Source organism: Camelina sativa, chromosome 11 (assembly GCF_000633955.1).
Source record: "Camelina sativa cultivar DH55 chromosome 11, Cs, whole genome shotgun sequence".
NCBI lineage: Eukaryota > Viridiplantae > Streptophyta > Magnoliopsida > Brassicales > Brassicaceae > Camelina > Camelina sativa.
Window position 1 is genome coordinate 49,512,111 of NC_025695.1, and position 16,373 is coordinate 49,528,483.

The 16,373-nt window shown below is 35.5% G+C and overlaps 1 protein-coding gene across 1 annotated transcript; it reads left to right on the top strand.

Annotated features, from left to right (window-relative positions):
* Positions 2,119 to 4,090, top strand: LOC104727408 (GATA transcription factor 5-like). The gene is made up of 2 exons (XM_010446510.2): positions 2,119 to 3,042; positions 3,142 to 4,090. The coding sequence occupies exons 1-2, from the start codon at positions 2,731 to 2,733 to the stop codon at positions 3,838 to 3,840; spliced, it is 1,011 nt and encodes a 336-aa protein (XP_010444812.1). The 5' UTR covers positions 2,119 to 2,730; the 3' UTR covers positions 3,841 to 4,090.

The window sequence follows — 16,373 nt, forward strand, 5'->3', positions numbered from 1 at the left end:
TTTCTGAAAAATCGCTTTATGCTGTTTTGTTTTTGTTGTTGTTGTTTTTCTTTTTAATTATTATTGTCATGTGTTTGGATAATGTTAATGATCGGAGACTTCTTGTTGATTAAATTATGATTGATTTTTATTTGATTTTAAAATTTAAGATTTTGACTTAGTGGGCAGATCAATAAGATTATTCGAAATGGCAAAAATATTTTATTTAGATTATTTTTATTTTTATAGTCTTATTAGTTCCTTAAACATCGTAAGAAACCAGAAGAAAGAAACTCACATAGAACAATAGAGAAGAAAGAGAAGCTAAAAAAGACTTGGCACATAAATCTTTAACATAACCAACATAGCCTCTTCTACTTCTTTGTTGGGATCAATCGATCCTTCGTGGAAATAGATCTTTTTGTTTAAATCAAAGTTTCGAGGGTTGCTTGCACTTATTGGGCGATTGGGTTAAGCATATTCTTCTTCTTTGATTTTTTTTCCTTCTGATTTTTTTTTTTTGATCCATTCGAGTGTTTAAAATAAATTTATTTTATTTTGATATGTAGAAGTAACAACTGTTCCGGTTTTATAGTGGGTGTTGAGAAGAAACTTTTTTGGGACTAAAAATAAATAAATCTGAAAAATTAAACTTTGTCAACTGTATCGTAAGTTGTAATCTTGGAAACTAAAAACAATAAATTTTAAAGATAAAACACTTTAAAAAAATAAAATAATATTAATTTTACATAGGGATAAGAAGCATCCTATATTTTGAAACACCAAATAAACCTCAAAACATCCAATATATTAAAACGGAGGGAGTATAAATTTGTTGGGATGTTATAATTAATCATCACACGCATTTTCCAAAACTGGGGAGATTTCCATTGCTCTAGAATTCAACAGTTTTTATTATTATACAAAATGCAGATTCTGTATTGCATACAAAATGCCAAGAAAAACTATTGTTCAACCAAAAAAAACAAAAGTAGTGATAGATATGTACTCCAATTTGGATGATGGTAATAATTACTAAAAGATTTTTATCCCAGTTCAACTACTACTAAAATAGTTAGGGAAAGATTACAAGGGAGAATCTACACAATATGAATAATTAAGGTAAATTTGTACAGAGAACAAAAAAAGAAGGAATCTACGCAGATATATATATATTTTTTTAAATTATTTGTTGTCTCAATATAATAGATTTTATTATATGAAGAATAATAATGTATTTATTTTTTTAAATCTTTTTATTAAAGAAAAGAGTGAAGGATAATGTCAGAGAGAGAAAGAAGAATCATTTTCTCGTGGGTGTGTCACTGTGTAGTTTGGAGAGAGAGAAGAGTAGTTAACTACAAGGACAAAGAAAAAAAAGTTGGCCCCGCCATTAGTCTTCGGTTTCTGAATCATCTCAGTTTCTCACTTTGCCTTTACTCCGAAGACATGCTTTTCTTTCTCCATTATTACATCTTTCAGGGGTTGTTCTCGTTATTTCATCCCTCTTTAATCATAAAATTAAATACAATTATACTCTCTGTAGTTGGGGGAAACATTTTTAACTTTAAACTCAAAAAATGTAAAAATCAAAAAACCAATGAGCGGGAAGGATAATTCCCCCAAGATTAGCGGCGATCAATGCGGTCAAGGGCAAACTAGGCATAACCCTGCTACTTTTTTTTATTATTATTTTATTTAAATTTTTCTATCCTTATTTCTATAACTGAGGAAAAGTAAAAACAAGTAAATAAATATCCAAATTATTTTAATCTGATAGAATAGAACAAAGGAAAGAAATTGCCAGCAGGAGGATAAATACGCTATCTCTGAATGACTGACTGACTCAGATTCAGTAACGAAGAAGAAGAAAGATCTTATTTTTTCTCTGTAATAATGAAAAGTGCCGTGTTTTAGAAATATAATATTTATTTTGTTGTTTTTCATTCACGTAAATACGCGTCAAGAATTTATACACAGAATCTACTGATAATACTCTCTCTCACACACATACACAAATTTTTATAGATTTATTGCCGGTTCTGTAATTTCCCATTCTTAGAAAAATACTTTTCTGCCCCCACCCCCTTTTATTATTTAAAAGGAAGAAAAAAAAAAGAGAGAAAGTAAAAAAGCGTTTTTAGAGAGAGATAAGAAAAGGGGGGAGTTTTTAGTAGACAAAAGGGAGAGGCTGAGATTACCAAATTGAATGCTTTACCAAACTCACATAACCATCTCTTCTTGACCCATTTTTTTTTTTTTTTTTCTTATTCTTTTAAGATCTTTTCTTCTTCTTCTTCTTCTTCTCGCCACCGCTCCTTCCTCCTCGTCTCTCTCGTTCGTTCTTATTCTGTTCTCAAGGTACTTTTCCCTAATTCCTCTCCTCCTGTGTTTGTCTTTTGTTTTAGGGTTTTCTTTCGTTCAAGGGTCTCTCTCTCTCTCTCTCTTACTCTCTCTCTCTCTCGTATGTCTCTTGAATTTGGTTTTTCATTTCAGTCACGTGACTTACTCTGTTTTGTGTGGGTCGTTTTCCGGTCTGCTTCTTTTTTTTTTTTTTTTTGGGGTTCGCAATTTTCATTTTTATTTTCTCTCGTTCTTTCTCTTGGAATTGGGGAAAAAAGGAACGTTTTTTTTACGTTTCGTTTGAAAAAAAGAATGTGAATTTATATTTGATATCAAAGATTGAATTCTATTTTCCTTTTGTTGTTGTTGTTGTTGTTGTTGTTGTTTAGGGTTTTCTCGATAGGAAAAATGGAACAAGCAGCGTTGAAGAGCAGCATCAGGAAAGAGATGGCTTTCAAAACCACTCCTCCGGTTTTCGAAGACTTTCTTGCCGTCACCACCACCACCACCGCTCAGAATGCCGACGATTTCTCCGTTGACGACTTGCTTGACTTGTCTAACGACGACGTTTTCGCCGACGACGACACTGTCCTCCTCAACCCTCAAGAACATCAAGACATGGCCCGTGACGAACTCAACGACGTCGCCGGTGACGCTCTCCCTCGTCGGAGCAACGACTTCTCCGGCTGTGACGACTTCGGAAGCGAACTCTCTGTTCCGGTAATTACTTAATTTAAGTTAGATATTTGGAGAATACTTTGTTTGATTTCTTTTTTTTCCCTCTAGTTGAGATTTGTCTCTGTTTTTTTTTGGGTGAAGGCGGATGATTTAGCCAACCTTGAGTGGCTATCTCATTTCGTGGAGGACTCCTTCACGGAATACTCGGGTCCAAACCTCACTGGAACCCCGATTGAGAAACCGGCGTGGTTGACTGGTGACCGTAAACACCCTGTCACTCCTGCCACGGAAGAGTCCTGTTTCAAATCCCCTGTTCCGGCTAAAGCCCGTAGCAAACGTCACCGCAACGGAGTCAAGTCCTGGTCACTTGGTTCATCGTCCTCTTCCGGTCCTTCCTCGTCCGGTTCGACCTCCTCCTCCTCCTCTTCCGGTCCTTCCAGCCCGTGGTTCTCCGGCTCTGAGCTGCTCGATCCTATGGTCACGTTGGAGAGGCCACCCTTTCCCAAGAAGCATAAGAAAAGGTCTGCCGAGTCAGCTTTCTGCGGTCAGCTGCTGCAGCCTCAGCGGAGGTGCAGCCACTGCGGCGTTCAGAAAACTCCCCAGTGGAGAGCCGGCCCAATGGGAGCTAAGACCTTGTGCAATGCGTGCGGTGTCCGGTATAAGTCGGGTCGTTTACTACCCGAATACAGACCCGCTTGTAGCCCGACATTCTCGAGTGAGCTCCACTCCAACCACCACCGGAAAGTCATGGAGATGAGGCGGAAGAAGGAGCCAGCCAGTGACAACGAAACCGGTTTAAACCAGCTGGTTCAGTCCCCACAAGCTGTACCAAGTTTTTGAAGAAATAGGGCCTTAATTAGAGCAGAGATTTAGGATCCGAACCGGTTCAGTTGTTAGCCCCAAGTTAGTTTCTCATTGACTTGTTCTCTTGTATATTACTTTCATTATTTTTAGCATTTACTTTTCCTTTCTTTTTTCATGCTAGGAGTCTCGGTAAGTTCTTTAGTAACTGATTAGGTCAAAAACTCAGTTGTATTGTACTCTTTTTCGCTTCAACTTTTTTCAGTTTAAATTTTCTCATTTCAATGTTTCTGCGTTATGGCATGTTTACATATAGGTTTGATACGTAACATTCCGAAATTTAAAGCTGACTGGGGATATGTGGAGTTAATTTGAAACCGTTCGAATTGGTTTATAACTTTAATTGTAGGGGAACGCTGCATACTAACGCAATTAAATGAATGGACCAAACTATAAGTGATATCATTATGTAGTGTTTCATGGACACGCGACATGTGGCGTTCGTTGTCTCTTTCTTAGTGTTCTATAGTCTAAATTTTTTTAAAAACTCAAAATAACTTTTCAATTTTTTTTGAAACCAAACCAAAACTTCAAAACATGTCGTTATTGATATTTTTTCTAAAACATTGTCTTTTGTTAGTGACTTTCTTTTAGTCTTTGTCTCTTCTTATTCGATGCCGTGACTTGAACTCATGAAGTGGTAACCCTCAAACCAAACGAGCTACAAGTTCTGGCTTCTTTTAGTTTTTACTCTTTAGCTTTGATATCTCTGCACGTGTTCTTAGCGTATATCTTTCGGTCTATGCAAATGAGAGATAATAAATCGTTATATTCATTATTAAATCTTCTAATTTTGCTCATTGACTATAATGCAAAAAAAAATATCACTTTTTAAAGCTTCATATTTATAGACTATAGTAAATTTAGTATACATACGCTATTCAAAGAGGATGGGGGCCTCGTTTGACGGCTAAAATGGTTGACTATAACTTAATTTTGACTTAGTAACATCAAATTCCGTAAACGAATATTCAATTTTTACAAATTTTAGTAGATAAATCAAACCTAGTCTTGACCAAAAAAATAATCAAAGCATTTTTTGTTTTGTTAATCAAACTCCTTTATAACACTTGGATTTTGTATTTGCAGAGTTTTTATTGTGTTATAACTTTTAACACTCCAAAAACAAATTCACGTACTCAACTCAAAAATTTATTTTAGAAATATAATTCTCTTATACTTCTCAGTTTCAACAATAATTTCATTATGACATGAAGCAATTCGGCACAAATTTTAAAAACTATTGTAATTTTCTACAAATATCTTTTATAAATTAATAAATTGAAAGAATATGGATTAAAAAATATTTCATCTTACAAATTGTATTGAAAATACAAACCGACATATTTTGTAAAACAAAATTAAATTTATAAAACAACACTATTTAAACAAAAGAAATATAATGGAATGAACTATTTTACTTTCAAGAACCTTTATCATTTTAAACATTATTAAATTTTTTGAGAAAACACCGACAATGTCAGATAATGATTATTGTTTCTACGAAATTGTTACAACCTAGATTGAGTATTAAAAGAATTATTGAATAATCGAGAAAACGGATTGGATAATATTTCTATGCAATTGTTAGTTCTATAAAATTTACTCGTTGACCGTTGGTTGGGATTGCACGAGGTACCATATATCGTCTATATATACAAATCTAAACTCAAAAATCTTTCAATTAAAACTTAAGTTATTTTCTAACCATATATAAAAAATTGTGTTAGCAAAATACGAAACAAATCAAAAATCATTCAGATTTTTAATCAATACCTTTTTTAGCAGAATGCAAATATTTGGATGATACGTTTACGTTCTTTTGGGTATACTATATCTATATTGTACTATTAAACCACTTTGGTATTGACTATTTGACTTCCAAACCACTCGTAGGCTGTAAACCAAAAAAAAAACCACTTCCAAACCACTCGTAGGCTGTTCACCAAAAAAAAAACCACTCGTAGGCTTAAAAACCAAGCAGCCAAGCAGGAAACAACAGTAACAAAAAAAGTTTTTGTTTAAAAAAAAAATAATAATAAACCGCATGGTTAGAAGTAGAACTTAGAACTTAGAAGTAATATATATATATATATATATATAGGTTAGCAATATAAATTTTTGTTTACAAATAAGACAAACAAAATTGCAAATAGAGATTTGCTACATTTAGTGTAAGGAAAATAATAAAAATTAAATTATTACCAGTATTTATTTTCCAACAGCATAAGAGAGAATGATGGCGACGGCGACGAATACGAACATGCTGGATATTGGAGAAAAGGGGCCTTCGTTGGGTGATCCACCGGATGCTGGAGGTTTGTGGGTGAGTAAGGTCAGAGGTAGCCTTAGAGGAGGGAGACTTTCCTCGAAGCCAGTGATTGGTGATGATTTTGTGACTGCTCGAGTGAATCTGGAATTTTCTTGTGGGGAAGATGGGAAGCCAGCTATTACTATAGGCAAGGAAGTCTTGGAGGCTATGAATGGACTGTGGAAACAGTGCATGATAGTGAAGGTTCTAGGGCGAGATGTCTCGATCTCGGCATTGAATCGAAAATTGCGTGAGATGTGGAAACCAAGCGGTGAGATGCATGTGTTAGACCTCCCACGACAGTTTTTTATGGTACGTTTTGAGAGGGAGGAGGAATATCTGGCAGCGTTAACTGGGGGACCATGGAAGGCGTTTGGGAGTTATCTGATGGTGCAAGCATGGTCTGCAGAGTTTGATCCTCTGAAAGATGAAATTCTAACGACACCGGTATGGATCAGGGTATCGAACATAACTTTGAACTTCTATCATCGGTCTATTATGGTGAGTATCGCTAAGGGGTTAGGGAAACCGGTTTGAGTGGACCTAAACACGCTGCAGTTTGAGAGAGCACGTTTTGCTAGGATCTGTGTGGAGGTGGATCTACGGAGGCCGTTGAAGGGTACGGTGCAGATTAATAGTGAAAGATACTTTGTCTTCTATGAAGGGTTGAGTAAAATAAGTTCAGGTTGTGGTGTGTATGGGCATTTGGTACACACCTGTCCTCGAAAAGTTGTTGCAAAAGAGGTTGTGGTTCCGCCACTACAGAAGGAAGTTCAGGCAGTTCACGAAGGAAATAAGGGTGTGGATGGTTTTACAGTGGTCAGAAGGAATGGTCGGAGAATAGCACCGCCACAAACGGTTGTTGCTTTTACTGTCGGTGGCTCGCGGGGAGGTGGCGAGCGGCAATTACAAGATATCTCACTAAAGGAAACTGCGAATATTGTACTTTCCAATAATTTCGGGGGATTGGAGGAAAATGAGATTTTCTGTGATACTACGGTGGCGAATATTCACTCTGGGTCGAATAAGGAAAATGTTATGAAGGCTCTTATATTGCATATCGGGAAGGGTGTTACGCAAGGAAAGGATGGCACGGATGACATAGGCTTGAATAATATGAGTAGCCTTCCTCGTAATGGGCTTGCTGAGGATAAGGCCCATCGGGCACAAGGGAAGACTAATGGACCGAAGTCCAAACAGGTCCGGTCTAATAAGCCTGGTAAGGGATTGATTTTTAGACCTGTACCTGAGAAGGATCCGATGATGATGAATGGGAAGCGGTTACGAGTGGAGACGGTGAGTGTTGGGCGCTCCGGCGGATCTTTTGTGGCTGGGGGTGGAGTCCCGGTGGAGGAAATTGCCTTGAAAGGGCATGATGGGGGTAGTTCCTCGACTACTGCTTTAGTACCTGTTGGGAATGATTTACAGGTTGCTGGTTTGTGTGATGGGTCGCCTTCTTTGGCGAGTCCGCATGCCTAACAGGGTTTCCCGGTGGTTCTGGTTTTGTATAAGGAAGAAGATATGAATTGTCTTTTTGTGGAATTGTCGGGAGGCTAATAAACCCAATTTTTGTCGTTCTATCCGATATATGTTGAAGAGATATAGTACGGATTTGTTGGCTTTATTTGAAACGCATGCGGGAGGGGATCATGCGAGTATAATTTGTCGAGGCTTAGGGTTTGCTCACTCTTTTAGGGTGGACGCAGTTGGACAGAGTGGTGGGCTCTGGTTATTGTGGAGAACGGAGATCGGGGTTGTGGACATTGTTGAGTCTTCAGATCAATTTATACATGTTAGTGCGGTTAATGGTAGCGATGTTTTACATATTGTGGTCGTCTATGCGGCACCAACTGTAACCAGAATAAGTGGATTATGGCGGCAGTTGCATGAAACACTTTGTGGTATTGATGGACCAGTGATTATCGGAGGAGATTTCAACACAATAGTTTGTCTAGATGAGAGGTCCGGCGGCAATGGGCAACTATCTGCAGATTCTCTTTCGTTTGGGGATTGGATTAATGATGAGTCTCTAATCGACATGGGATTCCGTGGCAATAAGTTTACCTGGAGGCGAGGTAAAGTAACACAACAATTTGTGGCGAAGAGATTATTCTGAGTGCTATGATGTGCTCAAGCTCGACTCAAATGGCAGGAAGCAGTTGTGTCACATTTTCCTTTCTTGGTGTCAGACCATGTTCCTCTCTATGTACAGTTGAGTCGAGTAGTAAGTAGGGATCCTTGGCGGAGACCGTTTCGATTCGAAGCCGCTTGGTTAAGCCATACAAGTTTTCAGGCGCTGCTAGAAATTTCTTGGAGACGGGATATTACGACGCCTGAAGCATTACTAGCTTTGAGTAAGATGTTGCAACAGTGGAACCGCGAAGTGTTTAGAGATATTCATAAACATAAGGAGGGTGGGTTTGATGAAAGAGATTACAGAGGTGCAGGATTTGTCGGACATTACTCAAACGGATGAGCTGTTGTAGAAGGAGGATGGATTGGTGAAGGAACTTGATCGGGTGTTAGAACAAGAGGAAGTTCTTTGGTTTCAGAAGTCGCGGGAGAGGTGGATTGGTTTGGGGGATCATAACACAAGCTATTTTTACACTTCCACTATCATTCGAAGGCGAAGGAATAAGATTGAAGCGTTGCAGAACAATGAGGGGGTTTGGGTGACTGACTCAACGGAGTTAGAGACTCTTGCTTTGGATTATTTTCAGCGTTTATACTCTATGGCAGATGTTTCCCCGATAGTTGACAGGTTGTCATGTGAGGGGTTCCAGCGCCTAACAAGAGAAGAGTAGGTTGAGTTAGGGAGTCCAGTTGTAGCGAGCGAGGTGGAGACCGCTGTTCGCGGGATGGGAGCATATAAGGCTCATGGTCCTCACGGGTACCAACCTCTCTTCTATCAGAATTGTTGGATTGTGGTAGGGGAGTCGGTTGTGGGTTTTGTATTAAGGTTTTTTAGACAGGAGAGATGCCTGAAGGTTTAAATGATGCATTAGTATGTTTAATCCCCAAGGTGGCGAAGCCGGAGAAGATAACCCAACTACGTCCTATCAGTCTTTGTAATGTCATTTTTAAGGTCATTACTAAGATTATGGTCACACGGTTGAAGGCAGTTATAGCAAAATTGATAGGGCCGGCTCAATCAAGCTTCATACCGGGCAGGTTAAGCATTGATAACATTGTCATAGTGCAAGAGGCGGTGCACTCGATGCGGAGAAAGAAAGGGCGTAAGGGGTGGATGTTACTGAAGCTAGACTTGGAAAAAGCATATGACCGTATCCGGTGGGACTTCTTGGAGGACACACTCATTGCTGCTGGTTTATCGACGGTATGGGTTAGCTGGATCATGAAATGTGTTACAGAGCCATCAATGAGGATTCTGTGGAATGGGGAGATGACAAAACCCTTCAAACCGAGTCGGGGGTTGAGGCAGGGGGATCCGTTATCCCCATACCTGTTCGTTATGTGTCTAGAGCGACTATGTCAGATGATTGATTGAGCTGTTGCGGGTAAGAAGTGGAAGCCTATTCGTATGCCTATTTTACAGAAAATGCTGAATAAGGCGACGTTTGGGAAGGTGATGGAGCGTGTTTCATCGAAACTTGCTGGTTGGAAGGAACGGTGTTTGAGCTTTGCTGGTACACTTACTCTCACAAAGGCAGTTCTGACAGCCATACCGATCCATACAATGAGTGTTATATCTTTACCAAAGGCTTTACCGGATGACTTGGAGAAGGTGTCACGGTCCTTTCTTTGGAGGAACACATTGGAGAAGCGAAAGCAACACCTTTTGTCATGGGATCGAGTTTGCGCACCAAAAAAGGATGGTGGACTTGGTATTAAACGAATGCAGGAGATGAATAAGGCTTTATTAGCTAAGGTGGGCTACAGATTGTTACATGATCGTGAAACTTTGTGGGCCTGGGTTCTGCGCAGTAAGTATCGAGTGGGTGATACTCATAGTACTCACTGGTTGACACCAAAGAATACTTGGTCCTCTACCTAGCGTAGTATGGCGGTAGGGATTCGAGAAGTGATAATACCGGGTTATGGTTGGGTGTTGGGAGATAGTGGTAATATTCGATTCTGGAAAGATAAGTGGCTGCTGAATAAACCTATTTTGGAACTAATGGAAGTGGAATTACCAATGAGTCGAGTTAATGAATGTGTGAAGGAGTTTTGGGAGGAAGGACGTGGTTGGCTGTTTAGCAGTATTTCACACTGGGTCCCCAATGAGGTGTGTCTGAGATTGAGTGCAGTGGTGTTGGATTGGGTCACTGGTGCCAAAGATCGGTTATCATGGGCAGAAACTGAGAATGGGCTGTTCACGGTTGCTTCTGCATATGATATGTTAACCCGGAACTGTATTGCGAGACCGCATATGGAAAGGTTTTGGAATAGTGTTTGGAGTTCGGTGGTTACTGAACGGGTGAGAGTTTTTCTTTGGCTGGTTGGGAATCAAGCACTTATGTCTAGCTTGGAGCGTTACCGTCGCCATTTGTGTGACTGAGTTATGTGTGGTTTGCAGAGGAGGAACCGAAACTATTCTTCACATCTTGCGAGACTGCCCGACGATGTCGGGTGTTTGGAGGCGGTTAGTGCCACCCAGGAAGCAACAGAGGTTTTTCTCGTTATCTCTGGTAGAATGGATTTATGCAAATTTAAATGTGGAGTCAGGTGCACCAGAGGATATGGTGTGGCCTACTTTATTCGGTATGGCTGCTTGGTGGGGATGGAAATGGAGATGTGGAAATGTTTTTGGGAGGAATGGTAGATGCAGGGACATGATTAAAATTTTTGATGGAGCTGGCCATGGAAGTAGTGGTAGCACATCAGCGGCATCGACTATCAGTTAGCAAGCCGGCCCGTGAGGAGAGGTTAATATGTTGGACGTATCCACAGGAGGGGTGGTTTAAGATGAATACGGACGGTGCTTCACGAGGGAACCCAGGGATGGCTGCTGCAGGGGAGATACTACGGGATGAGTTAGGCGAATGGAAAAGAGGATTCGCTCTACACATTGGGATTTGCTCAGCTCCTCTAGCAGAGTTATGGGGGGGTTTATTATGGTCTGCATATTGCGTGGGGGTATGGGGTACGAAAGCTGGAGTTGGAGGTAGATTCAACAATGGTGGTAGGTTACTTACAGACATGGATTAGTGAGGTTCATCCGCTGTCATTCTTGGTACGCTTGTGACATGGCTTAATATCAAGGGACTGGGTGGTCCGGATTGTTCATGTGCATAGAGAGGTTAACCGTCTTGCAGATGGATTAGCGAACTATGTGTTTTCTCTACAGTTTGGGTTTCATTTGTTGGAGGATCGACCGGATTATGTTGCTGAACTTGCATTGGAGGATGCCCGTGGAGTTGCAGTATCGCGGTTGGTTTGTGTTTAAGTTTACTTTTATTCTTTTGATAATGGGAGTTTTCTCCCTTTGCTCTACCAATAAAAAAAAACCAAAATTGCAAATTGTAAAAATTTGGAATGGAAAGTTTGGGAGTCACGTGATTGACATCCTACCCGCTCCATCCAACCACTTTCCCTTACCCCCGAAGTCTCTTAAGTTTTCTTAACCATTTCATTTGGCCTTTCTATAAAATTATAAATCGTTATGGTCCACATTTTCATTGTTCAAATCACAAACAAAACAAGGCTAATTTTTAGACTCAAATTCATATAAGTAATGCTTTTCCCCAGTTATTTTTAATTTAAGATAATACTACAAAATATTGTTAATAATGGATGGGAGTTTTTCTTTTAGTTTCACAGAAGTTGAAGTTTTGAGGTGTATGCCAAGATTAGAGGGGTCAGTGAGGGCCAACAAGACATGTGAAGGAGCAACATTCTTATCGTCACATTATTTCTCCTCGTTCATTTGACGCTTCGTCTAGTAGAATATTACCACACACCCCATAATGGCATATGACTCTATAAGACTACTTTCACGATATCCTTGCCATGGCTTTTTACGTCATTCAACAATATGGCCTCTGATGAGACTAAACAACTAAAGGATGAACCCACCATTCATCTCTTAATTCTTAACCATCGTGACCATATTGATCTGCTTCCTGTTTTTTGCATTCAATAGTTAAGCAAATGGTAGACTAATACTATTCTTTTTGTTTCATAATACATGTCACTAGATTAAGATCCGCGCTAGAGCACATGTTGAAATTTATTTTATTTATATTATAATTTTTATATAAAATATAATTTAAGTGATTGTTTTTAAAAGTTTTTTTAGATAAAACATTATGCAATAAAATCATATGCTAAATATGATGGCTTGAAAAAAGACACTTATTTTGTAAGTTTTATATTGTTAATGATTCTAGATAATTACGCGTGCTATAACATTGGTTAAAAATTTTATTTTATACGAAATTTGTATATTTTATATTTTAAAATAAAATTTTAATATGTTGTATTAGGTTATATATGTGAAGTTATTTAAACAATGTATATTCTACATCATGACTTGAATGTCATTATAAAACATAATTTTGTAAATTTGAATTTTAATATTCAAATTTTGATCCGTTACTCAGTAAATTTTTTAATTAAATTGATTTTATATTTAAAGAATAATATTACTAAAGCTTGAATATTTTANATAAGACTACTTTCACGATATCCTTGCCATGGCTTTTTACGTCATTCAACAATATGGCCTCTGATGAGACTAAACAACTAAAGGATGAACCCACCATTCATCTCTTAATTCTTAACCATCGTGACCATATTGATCTGCTTCCTGTTTTTTGCATTCAATAGTTAAGCAAATGGTAGACTAATACTATTCTTTTTGTTTCATAATACATGTCACTAGATTAAGATCCGCGCTAGAGCACATGTTGAAATTTATTTTATTTATATTATAATTTTTATATAAAATATAATTTAAGTGATTGTTTTTAAAAGTTTTTTTAGATAAAACATTATGCAATAAAATCATATGCTAAATATGATGGCTTGAAAAAAGACACTTATTTTGTAAGTTTTATATTGTTAATGATTCTAGATAATTACGCGTGCTATAACATTGGTTAAAAATTTTATTTTATACGAAATTTGTATATTTTATATTTTAAAATAAAATTTTAATATGTTGTATTAGGTTATATATGTGAAGTTATTTAAACAATGTATATTCTACATCATGACTTGAATGTCATTATAAAACATAATTTTGTAAATTTGAATTTTAATATTCAAATTTTGATCCGTTACTCAGTAAATTTTTTAATTAAATTGATTTTATATTTAAAGAATAATATTACTAAAGCTTGAATATTTTATAGATTGAAGAATTTATATTTGTTTTTAAAATTCAACTTATGATATATACAGAAATAAAACTATTTTTAATTATAATAAATAATATGATAATTTATTTGTGTCACAAAATAGACTCATATATAAAAATAAAATGTGAAGTATAATGATAGTTAACAAATTAATATGTTAANCACTAGATTAAGATCCGCGCTAGAGCACATGTTGAAATTTATTTTATTTATATTATAATTTTTATATAAAATATAATTTAAGTGATTGTTTTTAAAAGTTTTTTTAGATAAAACATTATGCAATAAAATCATATGCTAAATATGATGGCTTGAAAAAAGACACTTATTTTGTAAGTTTTATATTGTTAATGATTCTAGATAATTACGCGTGCTATAACATTGGTTAAAAATTTTATTTTATACGAAATTTGTATATTTTATATTTTAAAATAAAATTTTAATATGTTGTATTAGGTTATATATGTGAAGTTATTTAAACAATGTATATTCTACATCATGACTTGAATGTCATTATAAAACATAATTTTGTAAATTTGAATTTTAATATTCAAATTTTGATCCGTTACTCAGTAAATTTTTTAATTAAATTGATTTTATATTTAAAGAATAATATTACTAAAGCTTGAATATTTTATAGATTGAAGAATTTATATTTGTTTTTAAAATTCAACTTATGATATATACAGAAATAAAACTATTTTTAATTATAATAAATAATATGATAATTTATTTGTGTCACAAAATAGACTCATATATAAAAATAAAATGTGAAGTATAATGATAGTTAACAAATTAATATGTTAAGTTAGATATCAAATTTTTTTATTTGTTGAATACTTTACTAAAGGAAATTGATATGGTAAGTTAGATGATATGATTTTTTAGAATATTCTCTTTAAGATTTTTGGTATAACCTATTTGNGCGTGCTATAACATTGGTTAAAAATTTTATTTTATACGAAATTTGTATATTTTATATTTTAAAATAAAATTTTAATATGTTGTATTAGGTTATATATGTGAAGTTATTTAAACAATGTATATTCTACATCATGACTTGAATGTCATTATAAAACATAATTTTGTAAATTTGAATTTTAATATTCAAATTTTGATCCGTTACTCAGTAAATTTTTTAATTAAATTGATTTTATATTTAAAGAATAATATTACTAAAGCTTGAATATTTTATAGATTGAAGAATTTATATTTGTTTTTAAAATTCAACTTATGATATATACAGAAATAAAACTATTTTTAATTATAATAAATAATATGATAATTTATTTGTGTCACAAAATAGACTCATATATAAAAATAAAATGTGAAGTATAATGATAGTTAACAAATTAATATGTTAAGTTAGATATCAAATTTTTTTATTTGTTGAATACTTTACTAAAGGAAATTGATATGGTAAGTTAGATGATATGATTTTTTAGAATATTCTCTTTAAGATTTTTGGTATAACCTATTTGTAACTAATTAATCTATCATTAATGTATAACCTATTTGTAACCAATTTATTAAAATTATATAGTATACAAAATAATATTGTGTACTTCCGTTTTATTATATAGGGGATTAAAGATTTTTTCACATATGTTAAGAGATTAGTAAACTATACAACTTTCTCTATTGGTTATTTGGTTAGGACATTAAAGTAGTAAATATAAAACTACAGATTTTATAAAAGAGTTGTATTGAAAACTTAAAAGGATATTTTAATCGAACACGGAAAAACAATCCTAAAATAACAATTAATTTGAAAGAAAAAAAACAATTATTTTGAAACAGAGTGAGTAACAAGCAAAACGTCATTTACTCTGAGTTAGTTAATCAAAATGTTTAGGCTTAGTTAATTTTGGGTACAGTGGACAACACGTATTCCTCGCGGAAAGGATTCAGAAAAATGTTAGTAACACAACACATTCATCATAAAGTAATATTTCCGTTCGTCGATTAAGTTAAAAATAAAATAAAATTGGAGGGCAGGACAAGTGTCACGTGCTTTACAAATGTTTGTTACATTTGTGTAATAAAAGACTCTATGTAAAAAAGTTTTAAACTGAAAGTTGAGTCATATCATATCTCGAATTTGGGAACTAGCGATGGAGAAAGACTATTTTTACTATATTTGAGTCACAAGAAGCTATGTACGGTATAACATCTAACTTTCCAGATTTAGGTACACAAGTATTACTGCAATTTTTTTTTGTTTTTCTGTTTTTTTTTATGAATTTTCTTATGTGGATTGCCTATGGGTTTTTTTACATGACTGTAGAAGTCACATGAACCTGACATGTAATTTGCGTTAATTAACAATGTATATTTAGATGTTAGGGTTGGTCAATGACGGTATTTAATTAATAGATAGAGTTAGAATCAAATTATATTGTTTGGTTTATGGGTGATCCACATTATCTGTCAAATTCAAATGAACAGTAATATAATAGATAATGGTATCAATTTTCTAGATGTAGTCTAGCTAGTATCAATGGGGACTCTCGGCCAATTTGTTCGGTACGGCCATTGTGTGTGAGTCCATATATATGTAGAAACAAACTGGAGCAGAGACAAGCGAGAGTGTATGGAACATATGCCTAATGCCTAACAAATTGACTTTAGAAGGAACCGAAATACTACGTCAACGTGTACGGTCTCGGCTTTTGCATTCCCAACGGCTACTTCTGTGGCACCCTAAAATGGGCTTAGCTGAATGAAATTGAAACCCATCAACGAAACTATCGATAGTGGGAGGAGGAGGAGGGGGCCTATCAAAATATATATATATATGTGGAACGGCTAAACAACGACGTTATTTATGTTGTTGCCATAAATGGAACCATGGAAGGGGAGTAAGAGATGCAAAAAAA